General features: G+C 37.0%; 1 protein-coding gene across 1 annotated transcript in view; it reads left to right on the forward strand.

The window, feature by feature from the left end:
* Window positions 1-21129, forward strand: part of NSUN3 (NOP2/Sun RNA methyltransferase family member 3) — a 61158-nt gene extending 40029 nt beyond the window's left edge. Inside the window, exon 6 of the mRNA XM_025376646.1 lies at window positions 20546-21129. Coding sequence (XP_025232431.1) covers window positions 20546-20825 — 280 coding nt within the window. The 3' untranslated portion in view covers window positions 20826-21129. The remainder of the gene's footprint in view (window positions 1-20545) is intronic.
* Window positions 21130-21475: the final 346 nt, after the last annotated feature.

Consider the following 21475-nt stretch of genomic DNA (forward strand, 5'->3'; position numbering starts at 1 on the left):
TACAGGCATGTGCCACCATACTTGGCTACTTTTTGTATTTTTAGCAGAGACGGGGTTTCACCATGTTGGCCTGGCTGGTCTCAAACTCCCATCCACCTGCCTCAGCCTCCCAAAGTGCTGGGATTACAGGCATGACCCACCATGCCCGGCCTAACATTATCTACTTTATACTGGGAACTTAGCTAAGCATTGCAGATTTTAAAATATGGAAATGATTCTTGTTCTCAAGTTCCTCAGGCCAATTATCATAAAATGTGGTTAAGACCTATAATAATAGAACAGTTAGGATGCTAAGGGAATAGAGGGAAGGATGCCTAACTTTGTTCTTGTTAAGGATGGAGTACAAAATAAGCAGCAGGTAAATATTTAAACTAAAGAGATTTGTCTAATATGCAATATTATTATACTGTTGTATAATAATATACAATAGAGTATAATATACTGGAGCTAAGATACATATATATTTATTGATTTATTTATTACCTTTGGCTGCATATAGTATGTAGAATAATAGGAATCATAGTGACATACAGTTGATATCTTTTTCCACTTAATTTATCGTGAACATTTCAATTATTCAATAGTCTTTGAAAACATGCCATTCCTTCATTTATGTATTCATTTATTGAGGTAGTTAGGAATACCTAAAACTCTTCTTTCCTTACACAATCTGGTTAATGAAAGAAATAGTACAAAACTGTATCCTAATGGAGATTAAAAGATCAGCTTTTTAAAGTTCCAGGCAAGAGCTTGATAACTCTTTGGGAAGGAGTTATAGCAGCTGGCCTGTGATCCATTTCTGTTTTGATTTCCAGGGGGACACTCCTAAGGAAAGAAAGAAGGCAGGTGACTCAGTTAAATCTTCTCATAAACATGTAGATAATTGGCTTCCTTGGTAAATAGACTAATGAGTTTTGCTAAGAGGATAGTTCTTATTTATGGCATGCTTTGAGCAGCATGTTCCTGGTTAGGATTGCCTATGGTAAACACAAACTAGCATCTATATAGATTTATGGGGCATGGCTTCCTTCCTGGAGATACCATGTATCAACTGCATAAGGTATGTTGTGACATAACCTAAATGCTCCCCATTGTGTGAAACGATCTGTGAATATGATTTAGAGAATTCATCTATTCTGAATTAAAAATTCATACCCAATACTGAAAGCAAGACCTGGGGAGCTATATCAGCTGTCCCAGACCTTTCTCTGCTTCTCTTGTGCCACTTGATTGCCTGTATACTTAAAATTATTATTAAATAGTAAAGCTTGATAGTAGGTAAGGTCTCTGGTCTGTGTGAATCAGATTTGACAATTTGATCTTTTATGTTAGCTCACTCCTGAACCCCAACCAGGTCTCTGTGATGAAGCTGAATTGAGTGGCATGATTTGGACCTGAGTCCCAGTTGCAAGCTTTTTAGTCCAGTCCCACATCTAAATCTGGGGGCTTAATCAACTCTTCCCAGCAGCTATTAGACAAAAAGTAAGAGCCTTGCCTCTTACATGCTTGGCATGGAAACATGATTAAGAGGATGAGGGGATACCTTATTCCATAGTTTACCACAACTGTTATATATACAGTGGAGAGCTACTGAAGTATTTCTAATAATGAAATTACATAATTACATTTATTTTAGAAAGATTATTACACGTAGAGGGTAGACACAAGAGAGCAAACAGAGAGAGAAGAAAGCTATTGGGAATAAATAATTGGGAAGTTATGGAATTTTTCCAGGTGAGCAATGATTATCAGTGGATTAATGTTAGAAGAAAGCAGTCTTCAAAATAAGATGATACTTTAAACATTTCATTAACTCACCATAGTTTATTCAATTTGTAAAATATGACTGATGTTAAGAGTTTAACATCATTTTTCTGAATATTTTGAAAAACTTTTAATGGATATTTAACAAAACAAAACTGAGCAAATAAGTATAATAAGTATATTAAAGCATTTGAAACATGGGAGCACATAAATTCTTCTAGTTTAAAAAATTTGAACTGACTTTTCAAGATTTCTAAAGAGTGACCGTTGCGTGCAGCAGAGGATGACCTGGCTATTTTGGGAAAAGGCTGTTTTGTTGCTTGAGCATTCTTACTTATCTCTTGGTGCTCTGTGTTCTTTTTGCCTCCCCCGAATCTTCTTTCTGTAGGAACAATGACTTTTATGATCCAAAGGATTGGACCTTGGGCTGAAAAACCACGATCCAGCCTATCCATTAAGAGTCCCTGTGACTCTTTCTTCTTCTATCAGCAAGGTTCTCCTGGCATTTGGCCTCATTCTGCCACTCACTACAGGAATTTGAACTTACCATGCCATTGACCTAAATGGAGTCACTAAAATGCCTTTAGTAAACTTGGTAGGCTTTTATTTCTTTTTTAGTCTGGCTACTGCAGGAGTCAAATGACTTTTTTCTTTAGGAAATGATGGTCATTTTTTCCTCCAAAGATTTATTTAGGACATTGGCATTCAAACTCAGCACTGTGAAGATGTAGGGTTTCTGTAGAATCGCTTCGGGAGCTGTCTTGAAGGAATAGATAGGGATGAACAGGGGAGCCCCTTAGTCTGGCACACCAAATCCAACTATAGGCAGGGTATCTTTTTTCCGGTTAAGCATGTAGAATTTCACTTGAAGAAAGTTTCTTCTTAACACACACACACACACACACACACACACACGGTTTGAATAAACCCTTTTAAATCATTAAAATCAACTATAAACTATCTCCATTCATAAGCACATTTGCCATGGGACAAAATCAGGTCAATTCTGGTGGTTTTCTTGAAGGCTTTTCTTTTTTTTCATTTGTGTGAGTTAAGAGGCAATGGTTAATAGGACAGAGACCCTACCTTGAAGTTAGGCAGGCCTACTGTGGGTTTGTTGTCACTCTTGGCCCACCTAAGCAACACAAAATGAGATCCTTATATTTAATTTAGTGGAGCAGTTTTAATCCCTACCGTTCCATACTCATATTAATGAGGTAATGAACTGTTAAGAAGAGGTACTAAATGTGAAGTCTCCAAGTGGAAACCAATAATAAGGATGTTAAAATGTGTCATTTATAATCTATTTCAAAAGTGTCTAATGTCATTACTCTTGTACTAGTACTTTATAAGAAACATTGCTTCTTCAAGGTAAAAGCTTACTGTCAGTGGAAAGAAGATAATTATCAGCACTGTTTTTGTTTCTTAGGCTGACAAAAGAATAGCCGCTGGGTATGGTATCTCTGAAAACAGCAAGCTTGGTCATGTTTCTTTATCTTGAATTCACACAACTCTTTTGATAATAAACAGTGTGATATCTAGAAATTTGATTACTTACTGTGAGTGCAGTGAAGGCTACCCTCAAGGCTTGTAAAATAATACTTTCAAAACTGACGATGGCATTAGAACTATCAACCTAGAAATGTCTGTGTTTTGGATTCTTATAGTGCCATGAAACCTAATTTTAAATCTGCATCTATTTGATAGATTGTACATGAGCTTCAGCTTTTCACCTGAATGTTTTCTTTGGTCGTAGTGTATAATAGTCGTTGGGGTTTTTTTGGTTTGTTTGTTTGTTTGTTTTTTAATTTGCTTTCTTGCCCAGACTGCTGTTTGCCAGCAGAAATAGTAAACTGATAGAAACAGGGTGAAATGATGAGAAACAGACAGTGGAAAAATGAAAGAAATGGGAACTGCTGAAAAGGAACAAAAATAGAAATATTGGAAAGGAATACTAGAAGTCAACAATGTAGTATTAAAAAAAAAGAAATGGAAAAGTAAATGAAGAAAAAATTCCCAAAGTGCTTCAGGGAAGAAAAGAAATGGTTAAAGATGTGGTTTTACCATTTGTTAAATTATTTTGTAGCAAATAAAAAAATTATTATTATTATTTTTTTCTTGAGACAAGATCTTACCCTGTCACCCAGGCTGCAGTGCACTGGCACAATCTTAGCTCACTGCAACCTCCACCTCCCACGCTCAAGCAGTCCTCCCACCTCAGCCTCCCGAGTAGCTTGAACAAAAGGTATACACCAGCTAATTGTATTTTTTTGTAGAAATGAGGTTTGGCACGTTGCTCAGGCTGGTCTCAAACTCCTGGGCTCAAGCGATCCGCCTGCCTTGGCCTCCCAAAGGTCTGGGATTACAGGCATGAGTCACTGTGCCTGGCCTAATTAAAATATTTCTATTGCTATATCAAATTAGGCATATATATGTTTTGTTGTTTTGTTTTTGTTGTTGTTTGTTTTGAGATGGAGTCTCACTCTGTTGTCCAGGCTGGAGTGCAGTGGGGTGGTCATGCAGCCTGGACCTCCTGGACCCAAGTGATCCTCCTATCTCAGCCTTCTGAGTAGCTGGGACCACAGCATGCGCCACCACACCTGGTTAATTTTTTATTTTTTGTAGAAACAGGGGTCTCTCTCTGTTGCCCAGGCTGGTCTCAAACTCCTGTACTCAAGTAATCCTCTTGCCTTGGCCTCTGAAAGGGCTGGAATTATAGGTGTGAGCCACCATGCCTGGCTAATTTTTTTTTTTAACTAGATTTATTTTCTTTAAATCAGACTATCTGCTGTCTCCTGCCCCACTCTCCCAAACTCCGTTAGGTTTCCCTTTTGTTACTAGAAAGACAGTGTAAGGGACAACTGACATTTTTAAATGTCTTAATGGCATTTTTGGGACAACATATCTCAATTTTAAAACAGTGGCCATGTTCCATAAGGTCAAGTTTACTTAAAAAAGGTTACCAAACTGTTCTACTCAATCAGAAATGAGACCACAATTGCTAAGTAGCTGCCTTCATTAACAGGCTGTTTTACGTTCTGTAGGAATTTATTATTTAAGACCCAGTTGGCAAGAAGAAAAACTTTTCTCATTTTTATAAATTACTTGTTAGCAAAAGCTTTTTTTTTTTTTTCCGTTTTTTGTTTGTTTGTTTGTTTGTTTGTTTGTTTTTAGATAAAGCCTCTGGCCTCTATCTTTTCCATTTGTTCTATAACATAAAAGTTAGAGGTTGCTTCAACTATTCTCTACTCAGAATATTTTTTGGTAAAATTTTTATTTTGATATAATTTTAAACTTAGAAAAAAATGTAAGAATAAATAGTACAAGGAGCTCCTGTGTGCTCTTTATGGAGATTCATCAACTGTTTTACATTTTACCACATTTGCTTTTTTTTAATATTATACTGTGAGACATGTGCAGAACTCTATTCAGAATTTCTGTGTGTTAGTTTCAGTTAAATATATTTCTTTGTTTTACACTGAAAATTCTCTTCCTGACCTGCCTCTTAATTAAGGTAGCGTTTATTTATTTATTTGTTTTTATTTTTTTGTTTTATTTTATTTTATTTTGAGGCGGAGTCTTGCTCTGTTGCCAGGCTGGAGTGTAGTGGCGCGATATTGTCTCACTGCAACCTCCACCTTTCAAGTACAAGCGATTCTCCTGCCTCAGCCTACTGAGTAGCTGGGACTACACACGCGCGCCACCATGCCCAGTTGATTTTTTTACTTTTAGTAGAGACGGGGTTTCACGTTTTGGCCAGGATGGTCTTGATCTCTTGACCTCGTAATCCATCTACCTTGGCCTCCCAAAGTGCTGGGATTACAGGTGTGAGCCACCGCACCTGGCCTTTTTATTTTATTTTATGTTTTTGAGACGGAGTCTCACTCTGTTGCCCAGGCTGGAGTGCAATGGCACAATCTCAACTCACTGCTCACTGAGGCGGAGGCCTCCTGGTTTCTAGCGATTATCCTGCCTCAGCCTCCGAAGTAGCTGAGATTATAGGCGCCCACCACAATGCCTGGCTAATTTTTTGCATTTAGTAGAGATCAGGTTTCACCATGTTGGTCAGGCTGGTCTCGAACTCCTGACCTCAGGTGATCCACCCAACTCAGCCTCCCAAAGTGCTGGGATTACTGGCGTGAGCCACTGCACCCAGCCCATTAATTTATTTAATATTTTAAGAATATATTTTAAGAATATAGTTTCCAGTTATGCTGTATGTAAAAAATACAGAATGAATGCAACACAAACCCTGTTTTCAAGCAGCTAAAAATTTATTGCTTGGGAAAAACAGAATAGGGAGATATTCCATGGAGAATCAACGAAAAAGTTTCAAAGACTGAGCTCTGAAGTGGGTCTAGGTGAAGAGACCATTTTTATTCACTTTTTTTCTAAGTGAATACAAGCTCATTCACCTAGTTAAAAGGAAATTATAATCTCATGGGACCACTGTCTGTCTGTCTTTCTATCGAGAGAGAGAGAGAGAGAGAGAGAGGGAGATTTAAGGAATTGGCTTATACAGCTATGAAGGCTAAGTCCCAAATTTGCTGGATGCGCTAGAGCCTGGAGACCCAGAGAAGAGTCAACATGGCAGGTCAAGTGCACAGGCCATCTGCTGGAGAATTCCATCTTGTTCCAGGGAGGTCAGTCTTTTGTTCTCTTCAGTTCTTCAGCTGACTATATGAAGCTCACCCACATTATGGAGGGCCATCTGCTTTACTCAGTCTAACAATTCAAATATTACTCTCATCTAAAAACACCCTCACAGACACACCCAGAATAATACTAGACCAAATATCTGAATATCATGGTTCAGCCAAGTTGAACCTAAATTAATCTAGCCATCATACTGGCTTTCTAACCTGTAGTTTCTGTGACCTTGCCCTCTATTGCCTGTTTATTGAGGCAGTTCTATACTTAGATTCTGCTACAACTCCACATGGTAGCAAATTCAGTATTAGTTAAGACAGTTTTTCTTCTAATATAACAGAGAGAGAAAGATACTCAAAATAATAGGGACTTAAATAAATAAGAGTCTGAGGAGGCTTCCCAGGGTTGTCTAGGTAATCAGTAGATGACCAGACTCCAGAATCCTCAGGGATCCAGGCCCAATCTTCAGCCTCACAATCCAGGGTGACTATCCCAGTTCTTGCTGTTTAATCTGCATTGCAACTAGTAGGAAGGAGAAAAAGCGTAATTCAATATTACTTCTACTCACGTCTCATGGGCCAGACTTAGTCATATGATTGTGGTTATTACAAGGCAGTTTAGGAAATTAGTCTTGGCTGTACCCAATTAAAAATCCCATTACTACGGAAGGAAATGAGAACAGACGCTGAAGAATAGAGGTGTCTGCTACAAGTTGGAAATTCCTTGATCAGGTAATGCTGGAAGATGCAAAGAGAATAACCAAATTCTTTTTTTTTTTTTTTTTTTTTTTTTTTTTTTGAGGTGGAGTCTTGCTCTCTGGACCAGGCTGGAGAGCAATGGCGTGATCTGGGCTCACTGCAAGCTCCGCCTCCCGGGTTCACGCCACTCTCCTGCCTCAGCCTCCCGAGTAGCTGGGGCTACAGGCGCCTGCCATCACGCCCGGCTAGTTTTTTTGTATTTTTAGTAGAGATGGGGTTTCACCGTGTTAGCCAGGATGGTCTTGAACTCCTGGCCCCGTGATCCGCCCACCTGGGCTGGGATTACAGGCATGAGCCACCGTGCCCAGCCCGAAAATAACCAAACCCTTAAGCAAGAAAGTCAATTTGAAAGATTTTACAATAATCAAGTAGTTGACAAAGCCCTTACATAATGAATGGGAGGGGATAACTGCCATTAAAAGTATGAGTTATAGAACTAGATTGCCTGGATTTTAATCCTGGTTTGGACATTTCCTGAGAAATTTTGTACAAATAACTGTCTTGCCTTAGTTTTCTCGTTTGCAAAGTAAGAATAATAATTCATGCCTCAGAACTTAATTGAAAGATTGAATAAGGTAACTTATAAAACATTTAATGTCAGGTTAAAAAAGGAAATGAAGGATAAAGTTCTAGGGCAGACTGATATTTAAGGGACAGGAAAAAGAGGAAAGGCAGATGGGGAGGCGGAGGCTAAAGGGGGACTTCAGAGAAATAGAAGATGAACAAAGGAAAAATAGCATCCAGGAAGCCAGATCAGAAGAAAGTTTCAGGAAATTGAGGATTAATGGCAGAATCAGGTAAATGAAGGCTGAAAATAGGCTTTTTAGTACAGGCTGTTTGTCTACTTATTTTCTTGCTGAGTCAAGCTTCTGAGGAAAACAGTATTTGTATCTACCTTTTAGAGTTGTACAAACAAAGTATTGTTAAATGAATTACCAAGTTATTTGGAATAACTACCAAGATTGAGTTTCTACATTGAGTCTAATATGTTAAAATTGAACACAACTATCATTTAAATGGCAATCTGTGATGAAAAGTTTCAAATTATGTGTCAGTGTGAAGTGTGTGCTTTCAATCACCTCATCATAATGCTGTACAGCAGCACTTTAATAGGTGGAGGTTGCATGCTCTATGAAAGGGACTGGTAGCTCAGATTCTCAGGTCATTGCTTAAGACCTATTAATTCTACTTTCTTTATGTTAAAAGTGCCTGGAGGTATATAGTTATTTTTTACCTTCAATGGGTATTTGAGACAATTGGGACGATAGAATGAATGCATGTGGTGTCCTATGTCTTATTGCCCCAAATTCCAAACTTATTTTAGCAGTCGTAATATTTGCTTCAGGGCACATAGCAGTGATGAAGTTTGCGGTCTTAGATTTGAGTGGCAGTCTTCGTGCTGCATTTATTAGCTGTGTCACTTCAGGCAAATCAGAGTCTTTGTGACCCTCGATTTGATAAATCTGGTCAGACTGTATACCTTGTACATCTCACCTCATAAGGTTTTATTAAAACTCTGTCTGTGAAGTGCTCTTTAACTAGAGCACCAGGTAAACATAAGGTTAATGTTATTAATTAAGCCGATCACGTATCCTACACTCAGTTAACATAGGAGTCAGCATCTTGTTTGATTTCTGGACCAAATCCACATTCTGTTCTCTTTTATTCAGGTAGATTCTTTCTATTTTGTTTATTTATTTTTTTAAAATAATTTCTTGTATTTTAGATTCAGGGGGTACATATGCAGGTTTGTTACACGGATGTGTTGCATGATGCTGAGGTTTGGGATTTGATTGATTCCATCATCCAGGTAGGGAGCATAGCATCAAATAGTTTTTCCACACTTACCCCCCTTCTGTCCTCTCTTTTCTAGTAGTTCCCAGTGTCTATTACTGCCATTTTTATGCCTATGAGTACACAATGTTTAGCTCCCATTTATAATTGAGAACATGCGATACTTGGTTTTCTGTCCCTACATTAATTCATTTAGGATAGTGGTTTCCAGCTGCATCCATGTTGCTGCAAAGGACACGGTTTCTTCTTCTTCTTCTTTTTTTTTTCCTTACTGCTCTATTCTAGTTTAAAGAAAATGTAACAATTTCCTCACAGAGGAATATGTACAATGTGTCCAGTGTTCTCTGGAAGCATCTCACCTTTTCAATTTTGGACTTAAACTGTCATTTGCGCAGTGAAATAAAAAGACTGTCTGTAGTTTTCCTACATTTTTCACATTATTAATTATATAACTGTTTTTCTTTTCTACATATGTTGCAAATAGCTTTATAAGGTAGTCTCATTGGCTTTCTGAAATATTAATTGAATATTAAATGGTTACGATGGACCAATTGCAGGATTTATGTTCCTATGCTTATTTTAAATTTTTTAAATTCCTACAATTTGACTTGGTTTTAAAAAATGTATAATGCTAGATTTCTGAGAAGGCAAAGCTTGCTAATATTGTGGCACCCTTTACTTATATTTGCTTCCAATGGAATGGTACTATTGCCTTGATACTCTAATGGCGAAGGAAGGGACATGAATAAAGATGAGGAATAAATATATTAATCATAGTATTTGGGGGCTATAATCTTAATTTTTCAGGAGCACAGACATGTATGATTCTTTTACTTCTGTACCAGAAACTGTAGGCAAGACAGTGATTGTGACTTCAAACTTGTTACAGCGATGACATAAAAGGAATTTGTTTATCTCCTGGTGATAAGTCGTGAAGAATTAATGAAAGAGGGAAAATCACTCTTGTTTCGGTCAAAAGATGGCACTGTTGCTGTGCTGATTGTTCTTTTCTGCATTTTTGGCTCAGCCCTTTTTAAATGCAGAAAACAGTTGAATACAGTGATCTAATTAACACTGACCCTCCCATCAGAATGCCAAATTTTCTAATCAAGCACCAAAAGAATAGATCCTAGAAAGGGAATTTATATTTTTAAAAATGTGTTAGTATGTTTTAATAGCTATTTATAAAAATAACATTCTCTGTTTGAAACTCAGATATTTACCAAGGGAAAAAATAGGACATCCTGCATCGTGGTTTAAATTTTGGTTACGTTTTGAAACACTCTCCTTTGGAACTTTGATAACTGTGTTTCAAGACATTTTGGGTTTTGTTTTGTTTTGTTTTAGTTTTTCAAGGTCATTGAACTTATGCTATAATTAAGATAATACATGTTTTTCTTTAAGGTATTTCAGTCAAGGAATAATTTTTCTTTTATCGTCCTTTCTTACTCTCCTTTAGTTAGAAGCCTATGTAGATTAGTCTGGGAATGTAAAGGTGGTCTGTCTTGTGCTAGAGAAGCAACACATTCTCACCTTGTTTTAAGCCAGTTTCTTAAAAGGCTCTTGAGGCATGATTCTCTATTTTCCTCTAAGCAGACCTTTCAAGGATGGAGAACTTCAGTGAAAGGCAAATCATTAAACTTTGGGAAAGACAAAATGAATGCCTTAAAAAAATGAGTTTATTATTGATTTTACAGTTTCTTTAAAATACAGACACGCAGATCAAAACATTTTTTGAGGGAGTGAAAGAAGGAATCCTTGGAGTATTGAGAACACAAAACAATCCAGTTTTCCTTAGAAAACGCTGGTGGACTCCTGCATGTAGATGACTTATTAGTAGATGTGCCTACCTGATGCTTTTAAAAGTTAACGTTTAAATGATTTACTTGCAACAAGTAATTAGAATTAAGCTTTAACTGGATAACTATGTGGTTAACTAGTTTTATCATACTAACTAGTTTTTTCATACATGCATATTTACAGAAGATATTGTATATAGTTTTACAGTATAATTCATTTGGATCTAAAATACAAGCCGAAAATCTTATTTAATGGCAGATGTGTTTCAGAATTCAGAATTTGTTTAGATTTGAAAGAAGTAATATAGTACATACTTAGTACATGGTCTAACCTCCTTTCCACAGGAGCGTCTGGAACAATACTCCATAATCAAACATATTAATATTTTTTCAGCAAGACATATGAATAGTTATACCACATGAGATAAGTCTTGGCCATAAATAGCCTTACATGGGTTTAAGTCAGATTTTTAACCCAAATGAATCTGCCACAACTTTTTTTTTTTTTTTTTTTTTTTTTTTTGAGACAGTGTCTCTATCACCTAGGCTGGAGTGCCGTGGCACAATCTCGGCTCACTGCAACCTCCGCCTCCTGGGTTCAAGTGATTCTCCTGCCTCAGCCTCCCGAGTAGCTGGGGTTACAGGCACACGCCACCACACTCAGCTAATTTCTCATATTTTTGGTAGAGATGAGATTTCACCATGTTGGCCAGGCTGGTCTTAAACTCCTGACCTCAAGTGATCCACCCCCTTTGGCCTCCCAAAGTGATGGGATTACAGGCGTGAGTCACCGCACCCAGCCTCACAACTTAATTTTTAAAAACCTGTTGCAGAGCTTTTTGGATTCACAACAGAGTATAAGAGATAGACCTGAAGTGCCACTTGAGTGTATTCTGTGAATTGTCAAAAATCTATTGAGGAGTTTCTGTTCACAAATGAGGGAAGTTTAACATTATATTCTATTTAATGGTTTCTTTTTAAAAACTGTGTATTGTTTTGTTTTCAGCAGCTTCATTAACTAGGTGGTTCAAACACAAAGTGCATTTCAGCCTGTTCCACGATACACTGAAAGAGAAGGGAAGATTTGGGGAAAGTTATATACCTGATATCTGCCATATAGTAACAGGTTATCTGGTATACATTCCGTGGCAAGGAGGCCATCTTTCTTTCTCTTTTAGTAGTACTTGGGGTAAAATCTTTTTCTACTATATCCTTTTTTCTTTTTTTCTTACCTTCATTGTGCAGCAGACCATTGTATTATATGCTATAAAATTAATCAAGATCACCTTTGTTTCCTACAGCAGGGTTGCGAGAGAGAATCTTACCTCATATTTCAAGTAGAGTTTAAACCTGATCAGCACTTTTGTAGGAGACTTCTGAAGGGAATATGTGTGTTTCAGAGTAATGATAGAGGGATTATATTATGTCACAATTCTGCTTCCTTTAGAAGTACTTCCTCCAATAAAGAGAAGTTGGTTAATGGGTACAAAAATACAGTTAGGTAGAAGGTATAAATTCTAGGATTTGGTAGTACAGTAAGGAAATTGTAGTTAACAATAATTTAATGTATATTTCAAAGTAGCTAGAAGAGAATAATTGTAATGCTCCCAAGATAAAGAAAAGATAAATGTTTGTGGTGATAGATTTCCTAATTACCCTGATTTGATCATTCTACATTGTAAACATGTATGAAAATAACACATATGCCTTCAGATTATCTACAATTATGATATGTCAATTTTTTAAAAAGTACTTCTCCAGCTCTCCATTATAATTGGGCATTTTATATTAAAGAATATGGAAAACCCAAGATAATGTTTACTAGTTTCCATTTTAGAGTACTAGGTTAGCATTCTACTTAATCTGATCAAATAATGCTTTTGCTTCTACTGTTGTTAGTCATGACATTTTTCTGACTTCTACTTAAATATGATTAGAAAGTTTACTGTTATCATTAGAATTCAATGATGAATAATACCAGTCTTAATACAGCTTGGTTTGTAATAATTTCATGCATTATAGTTAGTGGTTAGCGTGAGTCAATAATATGACATTACTCAGGATCTTGTTAAACCATGATACAGGATCATTGAGGAGCCGAGGGGCCATGGCACATTTAGAGAGGTTAATAGAGGATACTATACTATTATGCAAAAATGGATGTTGCTTGGCTGGCTGTTTAGTTTTCCTTCCTTTTATTTAAAAAAAAATAATAACTTGTATGCTAAAGACATTTACACAAGCATAGAGAACCCTTTTGCCTTTTACCAGATCCCAAACCTAACCTTTTTTTTTTCTTCTTTTTTCTCTAATCCTGACTTGTCTTTTTATGTGGTTACTACCACAGCTTTGCCAAAGTGTATTAGTATTATTCAAGTCTTTCTAGTTTCTAAATGTTTTGCCACCTCCAGAATTTAAAATTTGTTAGTGGGCTTGTTAAGACCTATTAAGCAATATCTTTCTTTTGTTTTGAGTGAATCATTTTTCTCCCCCAAACAGCCCTTCTCACATCCTACCATCTAACTGTTGTAAAAATACATATACAGTCCTCTGTTTATGGTTTGGATGAAACCTGTTTCTTGTACTTGTTTCTTGTGATAATAATTACTTGTTTCTTGTACACTACTTCAAAATGTGTGTAAATTGTTATGGAAGCAGATGATTTATCGCAGACATTATTTTAGTGGACAGGGCCCTGTGTATTTAAGGTACTTACATTTTAGGAGTGTGTTAATTTTTGCTTAGTATATTGTAAAATACATCTTTTAATTTTGATTGGAAAACAAAAACCAGAAATACTGCTTTTTAAATCATTGAATTTGTCTGATTATAAAGTTGTTGTATGTTCTTGCGTTAACAGAAACTATAGTGTGTAATGATAAATTGTGATTATAGAGATAGTTTTATACTTTCTGCAAAAGCAGTGGGAGGCCACAACATGGTCTGGTTCAGTTCATGAGAAAAATGGCATGTATGGCTCTGGGGCAGAGGAACAGGGAGGTGGTTTCAGGATTAAACTGTTCCACCTCAGATCATCAGGCATTAGTTCGATTCCGGAGCTCAGGTGGTGATTCCCGCTCACCCACCACTCACCTCCTGCGGTGCAGCTGGGTTCCTAATAGGTCACAGACTGGGATTTGTCTGGAGGCCCAGGGATTGGGGACCCCGATCTATGGCATAAGATAATTCTCAGAGTAGAAAAATCTTAGCTATAAATCCTGGGAGTGAGTTTTTCCAGATTGCCTGCCTTCCTTTATCTTTGAATACAAATTTCTGATAGTTTTAAGATACATGACTACTGAAAGCAAAAGGATTAAAATAATATTTACACAGCAAGCAGCAGTAGCAAAACAGTAAGACCATTTGACAGGAATCCCTCACATTTGCCTTATGGTTTTGAGATTAACCCAATTTGTTTTAAAAAGCCTTTGTGTTACCACATACAATTTTCTCACTTAGAAAATAATGCGGGCAGTTAAGTTATACCAACCTAATTTTAGAAAGATAAATTATGAATGTCGAAAGCTAAGCAGAAAAATCAGTCAACATTGGCAACATTATAGAAATTAATTTAAATTTGCGTTAAGCCAGGAACATATTGTTTGTAAATTATGAGGCTTCTGTGTACTTTTGTATAGCTTTAATGAGAAAGAATCATACTTACTTGATTAAGCATCGGCGTTGCTAATTGTGGAACTAAGACCAAAATCGTCATTTTAATGGGAGGTTGGAAATATCTGAATTCAAATACTGCCTATATCCACGATAATCTAACATTTTTATTGTGTATTTCTTTATTTTTAATTGTTGTAAAATACATAACATAAAATGTGCTGTCTTAACCATTTTTGAGTGTACAGTTCAATAGTGTTAAGTGCATTCACATTGTCGTACTACCAATCTCCAGAACTGTTTTCATCTTTCAAAACTGAAAGTCGATATCCATTAAGCACTAACTCTTCATTCCCTTCACTTCTTAGCCCCTGGCAACCACCATTCTACTTTCTGTCTCTATGAATTTGACTATTGTGGATACCTCATGTAAGTGGAATCATGTGATATTTATTTATTGTGACTGGCTTATTTCACTTAGCATAATGTTCTCAGGGTTAACCCATGTTATAGCATCTGTCAGAGTTTTCTTCCTTCTTAATGCTGAATAATATTTCATCATATCTATGTGTCTATCTACACATTTTGCTTGGCAGTTAATCCACTGATGGACACTTGAGTTGCTTCTATCTTTTGGCCATTGTGAATAATGCTGCTTTGAACATGGGTGCAAATATCTCTTTAAGACCCTGCTTTCATTTGTTTTGGGAATATACCCAGAAGTGGAATTGCTGGAGCACATAATAACTTTATTTTCAAGTTTTTGAGGAGCTGTCATATTGTTTTCTATAGTGGTTATACCCTTTTAATAATCTAACATTTTTAAAGAAAGTCTTATACGTATTGCTATAGTTAGTAGAAAATGATCCAAAATGAGTGTAGTTACAACTTCACTTAGCAAATTGGCCTTTGCCTTAGTGTGTTGCTGTAAAAACAAAAAAAAGAAAACAATGCCATCATTAGATGTGTATTACTTGTTTCCTATTGCTGCTGTAACAATTTACCACAAATTTAATGGCTTAAAATAGCACAGATTTGTTACCTTTGTGCTTCTGGAGGTCAGAAGTCCAAAATGAGCCATGTGGGACTGATATCAAGGTGCTGGCAGGGATGTGTTCCTCCTGGAGGTGCTAAGGGAAAATCTGTTTGCTTACCTTTTCCAGCCTTCAGAAGCAGCCCACATACCTGGGCTCTTTGCCCTAGGCCAGCAATCCTGTCCGTTCAAAGTGGACTTCCGTAATCACATCTTCACCAACTCTCTGCCTCCCTCTTTCAATGATAAGGACCTTTGTGATGACATCGGGCCTACTCGGATAATCCAGGATATTCTCCCCATTTCGGGATCCTTAATTTAGTCACATCTGCACATTGCCTTTTGCCATGTAAAATGGCTTGCTTACAGGTTTTGGGGATTAGGATGTGGTTATCATTGAAGGGTTATCATTCTTCCTACCACAGGATATTTATTATCCCTTTAGCAGTTCACATCTCCAGCATCTAGATAGGAGCCATTTTTGTTTGCATGGGGAATATTTAGAGGGCATGAATCATAAGGAGAAGAAACACATAAAAAGTTTTTTTAGAGACTAACAACAAGCACCAAAGTGTGAGAAGACCCTCAGTGGTAGGAACCCCCAAAAGATCTCTTTAATCAATAAATGAATACATGAGAGGTATAGAAGTCCTGGATACCATAAAATTTTAGTTATCTGGAACCTCAGGGAATACCTTTTCTAGAGAGATTATCCCTTACCAGTCAAAATTTTTAAAAATACATATAACTGGCCAGGTGTGATGGCTCACGCCTGTAGTCCCAGCACTTTGGGAGGCCAAGGCAGGCAGATCACCTGAGGTCAGAAGTTTGAGACCAGCCTGGCCAATATGGTGAAACCCCATCTCTACTAAAAGTACAAAAATTAGCCTGGCGTGGTGGCGGGTGCCTGTAATCCCAGCTACTCAGGAGGCTGAGGCAGGAGAATCGCTTGAACTGGAGAGGCGGAGGTTGCAGTGAGCCAAGATCGCACCATTGCACTCCAGCCTTGGCAACAAGAACGAGACTCCATCTCAAAAAACAAAAACAAAAACAAAAAAACATATAAGTGACCTCCATGGCAAAAGCTCTGATATTTATTCTTTTGTCAAATCTCCACTTTAATTTGTATTACAGAAATACATCAGATGGGTAAAAAATTAAACTACAAATGAGCTCCTAGTGAAAAGGAATGTTCTCCTGCAACTCCTTCTCTTCCTCCAGTCTGACTCCTCAGAGGCAATTACTTCTGATGATTTCTGTTCCTAATTCATTTTTCAGGTCACCCCCAAATCTCTAAATAATATGTTTATTCATTTTCTAAAATTATCAAAAAATTAGACATTAACTACTGCCCTATTGCAAGGATTTATGTCCCTTATACCACCCTTCCCTCCTCACACTACCCTGCACCCTGCAATCTCACGCTGTACTCAGTTTCTCCCTGTCGGCTCTGAAACTTAGTACCGTACACTTAGACCTACCTTTCTTATTCTATTAGTGGGGGAAAGTTCTCCTAAATACACATCACACCTTTATTATCTTTTTTTATTTATCTTTATTCTTTAAAAAGTAATAATTAGAGGCAAATATCTTTTGGCTTTTGTTTTTATAAAATAAGAACACTTACACACCCACCCTGCCTTCCATTTCTCCCTCCCTTCTACTTCCCAGTATCTTACAGCTGTGCTTTCATATTGTCAAGGTTGATCATATTCCTTCTGAGACCTTAAAATCTATTCCGTAACATTACTAAGATTGGTCTTTGCAGTAATTCTGAACATTGAAAAGACCCATATATGATGTATATTGTTTAATTCTGTAAATATTGTACACTGCATAATGGAATAATATGTTAGAATTAAAATTCCTTCTCTCTTGGTTCGATCTCATGAGCAGAATACTACTGAAACATTTTTCCTAGAATCAAATAGATGAGAAAATTCATCTCTCCCTTTCCCTCCCAATTATGTATACTAAATCTTCAAGTTGTTCTCAGTTTTCAATCATTTCATCTCTTTTTCTTCTCTCCCTTCCTTCTGGAGAGCTCCCTCTTTTTCCAGACTCCCACACAGCTCTGACTCCGAGGCTCCCCTCCCTTCACTGCTCTTCTGTGTCGCATCCACTCTTTTCTGAATTACATTTCTCCTCTTTCTTGCTTTATCTCCTCATTTTGCTAGAATTAAAATTTCCGAGTCATCAGATATCTGCAAGTTTCTGTATTGTTGCTACATATTTATTTTATGAGTTGGCTGCAAATAGGATTCACTTTAAATTGCTTTTTCCTAGGATTTGGAATGTATTTCTCCACTGATACCAGTCTGATTCCTGGGCTCTTAATAGGTGACCTGTTTTTCTCTTTGGAGGCATTAAACACCACCTCTTTGTTCTTGAAATTCAAAAATTTAACAATGATGGATCTGAGTGTGGGTGTTTTTTATTCATTATAAAGGTGAAGTTTTGCCAGTTTTCATCAAGACCCTCTCCATCCCCTCCTCTTAACTCTGTAATCTCATCTCAGATTACCACCCCTGGCTCAGCTTGCTCCAGCCACACTGACGTCCTCTTTCCTTGAACATGCCTGAAGGTCTTTTCACTGGCTATTCCTTTGATATCGAAAGCTCTTCTCTCAGATATCTGCTTGGCTCACTCCCTTACCTCCTCAGAACTTTGTTCAAATGTCACTTTCTAAAATGGCAATCTGTTCTAACTGTCCCATTTAAAATTGTAATTCCTCTCATCCAAGCACTCCTAATTCTTTTATTCTGCTTTTATTTTCTTCATAGTTATCTATCAGTAAATTGCATACTAAGTAAAAAATATGTGCAAACCTGTACATATATGTGTGTATGTATGTATATGTGTATAGGTTTATCTTTGTATATGTGTATGTTTATGTATGTGTGTATATATTTATATTAGTTTGCTAGAGTTGCCAGAGCAAAATACTACAGACTGTGTGGCTTAAACAATAGAAGTTTATTTTATATTTTATTTATATTTTTCTTTTCTTTTCTTTTTTTTTTTCTTTTTGAGATGGAGTCTCACTTTCACCCAGGCTGGAGTGAAGTGTTACGATCTCGGCTCACTGTAACCTCTGCCTCCTGGGTTCAAGTGATTCTCCTATCTCATCCTCCCAAGTAGGTGGGATTACAGTCATCCACTACCACACCTGGCTGGTTTCGCCATGTTGTCGAGGCTGGTTTCGCCATGTTGTCCAGGCTGGTTTCGAACTCCTGACCTCAGGTGATTCACCTGCCTCGGCCTTCCACAGTGTAATCACGCCTGTAGGATTACAGGCATGAGCCACCGCACCTGGCCTAGAAGTTTATTTTATCACAGTTTTGGACGCCAGAAGTTTGAGATGAAGACATCAGCAAGATTTGTTTTGTCTGAGATTTTCTTCATGGCTGGTAGATGGCTGTCTTCTCCCTGTGTCTGCTTTATATGGTCCTCCCCTGTAATTCTGTGACCAAATGTCCTCTTCTTGAAGGATCCCAGTCATATCCCATTAGGGCCCACTTTAATGAACTACTTTTAACTTAATTACTTCTTTATAGACCCTGTCTGTAAATATAGTCACCTTCTAAGGCACTAGGGGTTAGGACTTCGACTAAGGAATTTTGCAGAGAGACAGTTTAATTCAAAACATACTTAATTTTTTATATTCTATCTCCCCCAGCTAGAATGTAAGTTTCATGAGGTGAAAGATTTTTTACTGTTGTTCTGTCTATTGAGATATACTTACTACCTAGAACGATGCTCAGCATATAATAGATGGTCAATAAATAATAATGAATATATTATCTTTCTAGTAATCCTATTTGGATTTTGAACCTAAGTAATTGATCCACCTTGTCTCATTTTCAGTCAGTCTGTTACTGTTCTCCTTTTTGTGGAGAGGTTTCTTCAATCTTAACTTCCAAATACTTCTACAGAATATTCTTTATTTTGGTAACCATATATTTAGTTTCTGAGAACTCTCTTCTTGCTTCTTTTTCATGGCATTCTGTTATTGTTTTATGGATATTGTATCTTTGCTGATCTATCTGCGTTTAAGAGATCATATTTCTCTTTTGTTCCCTGAATTTTTTGTTTCTTCCTGTGTCATTATTGTTTATTTTGTTCTTTCTCTTACATATTGCTTAAGCATTTCTGATCCTTAATTATGTAACAATCCTTGGTTATGCATTTTTATTTAATAATGAGACAATAAAAGTCCTAGAGGTGTATTTTAAGGACGAGACCTATTATCTGGTGATACAACTTTCTGAAGAGCTGACTGTTACTCCATAGGCTCTCTTCATGGTAGAATGCAGAGATCTTTGATTTGGGTTCTAAAACTCATAGTGGCTGCCTTAGAAGTCTTCCCAAATAGTTTATTCAGCTTTCTTAGATAAAAACCTTCCAACTTTTTACCTGGTTGCCCAAATTGCAATATATGGAAGTATGGAATCAATGACTTCTTATGTATGCTTTTGTATGTATGCTTTGTTTTTATTTTTACTCCCATCGATTTAAAGACAAACTCATTATTCTGTTCTCTACCCTCATTTTCCTACTTTTTGAATAACAAAACAATCAACCAGTCTAACCTACTCTCTCTATCTTTTCCATGTTGATTGGTCTGATTATCATTTTCCAAGTCATCCAGCGATAAGTTAGAAGGAAATAGGTGTAAGATCAGAGGTTGGGCACAGTGACTCATGCCTGTAATCTCAACACTTTGGGAGACCAAAGCGGGAGATCACTTGAGATCAGGAGTTCAAGACCAGCCTGACCAACATGGTGAAACCCTGTCTCTACAAAAAATACAAAAATTAGCTGGGCATGGTGGCAGCCACCTGTAATCTCAGCTACTTGGGAGCCTGAGGCAGGAGAATCACTTGAACCTGGGAGGCGGTCATTACAATGAGCCAAGATCGTGCCACTGCACTCCAGCCTGAGTGACAAAGTTAGACTCTGTCTCAAAAAAAAAAAAAAAAGACTAGAAAAAAGACTAGAAAACATCCAAAGTAATTGCAGTGTAAGTCAGAGTAAAGTTACTTAGTTTTAACTATGTAATCTTTTCTCTCAGACCCCCAGGTTTCTTTCTAATATACTTAACTGATCTTTCACATTTTTCGGATTGTACACAGGTCTGCAATTAAGGCCTTACGTCCTGGAGGGATACTTGTATACTCTACATGCACACTTTCCAAGGCAGAAAATCAAGATGTGATCAGTGAAATTTTAAACTCCCACAGTAACATCATGCCTATGGACATTAAAGGAATAGCAAGGACTTGCTCCCACGACTTCACATTTTCTCCCACTGGCCAGGAATGTGGGCTCTTAGTGATTCCAGATAAGGGCAAAGCCTGGGGCCCAATGTATGTAGCCAAATTGAAGAAATCATGGAGCACAGGAAAATGGTGACATGAGTTTGTAAACCGTGTTTATGTGTTATTATATTTATTTTTCTGAACTCAGTACATTTAAATAAATATTTAAATAATTATGCAGTAACTTTCTCTGGGTCTGTTTGGAATCCTATTTAGTTAATACTTTAGTGTCTTAGAATCTAGGCTTGAGAATCGTTCAGGTGTATTTTTTTCCTAGAAATATATCTGCAGCAATGATTTAAGGTGGTGCAGATGGTGTTTGTTCTATATAATAAATCTGCTGTCTTTGCTTGGCATTTTATAGTTAAATTAATCAGAATATGTGGTTTTATGCATAACATGTTTAGATCTGTATTCTCTCTATGATAGTGCTTTGAACCTTCAAAAATGCACACTTGCCAGCGCTCTGACCATTTTCCCCCATATCAAATGTACAGATTTGTTCAAGGTTCCCCCTGCCACACTTTTGTAACTGATTGTCTCAGAACTGATTGGTATTCTGAGACTTTTTAAGCAGTACTATTTCTAGTTCTAGCAAAATAGCTTTTTTATTTGCAAAGTTGTTTTCTGTTAAAGACTATCTTATGTTTACTGCGAAGGTCAGTGACTCTATTGACACCAGCTTTATTTCCCCCACTTTTTTTGCATTCGCAAATACAAATTGAAAGGGTAAATTATGTTGAA

Source organism: Theropithecus gelada, chromosome 2 (genome assembly GCF_003255815.1).
Source record: "Theropithecus gelada isolate Dixy chromosome 2, Tgel_1.0, whole genome shotgun sequence".
Lineage (NCBI taxonomy): Eukaryota > Metazoa > Chordata > Mammalia > Primates > Cercopithecidae > Theropithecus > Theropithecus gelada.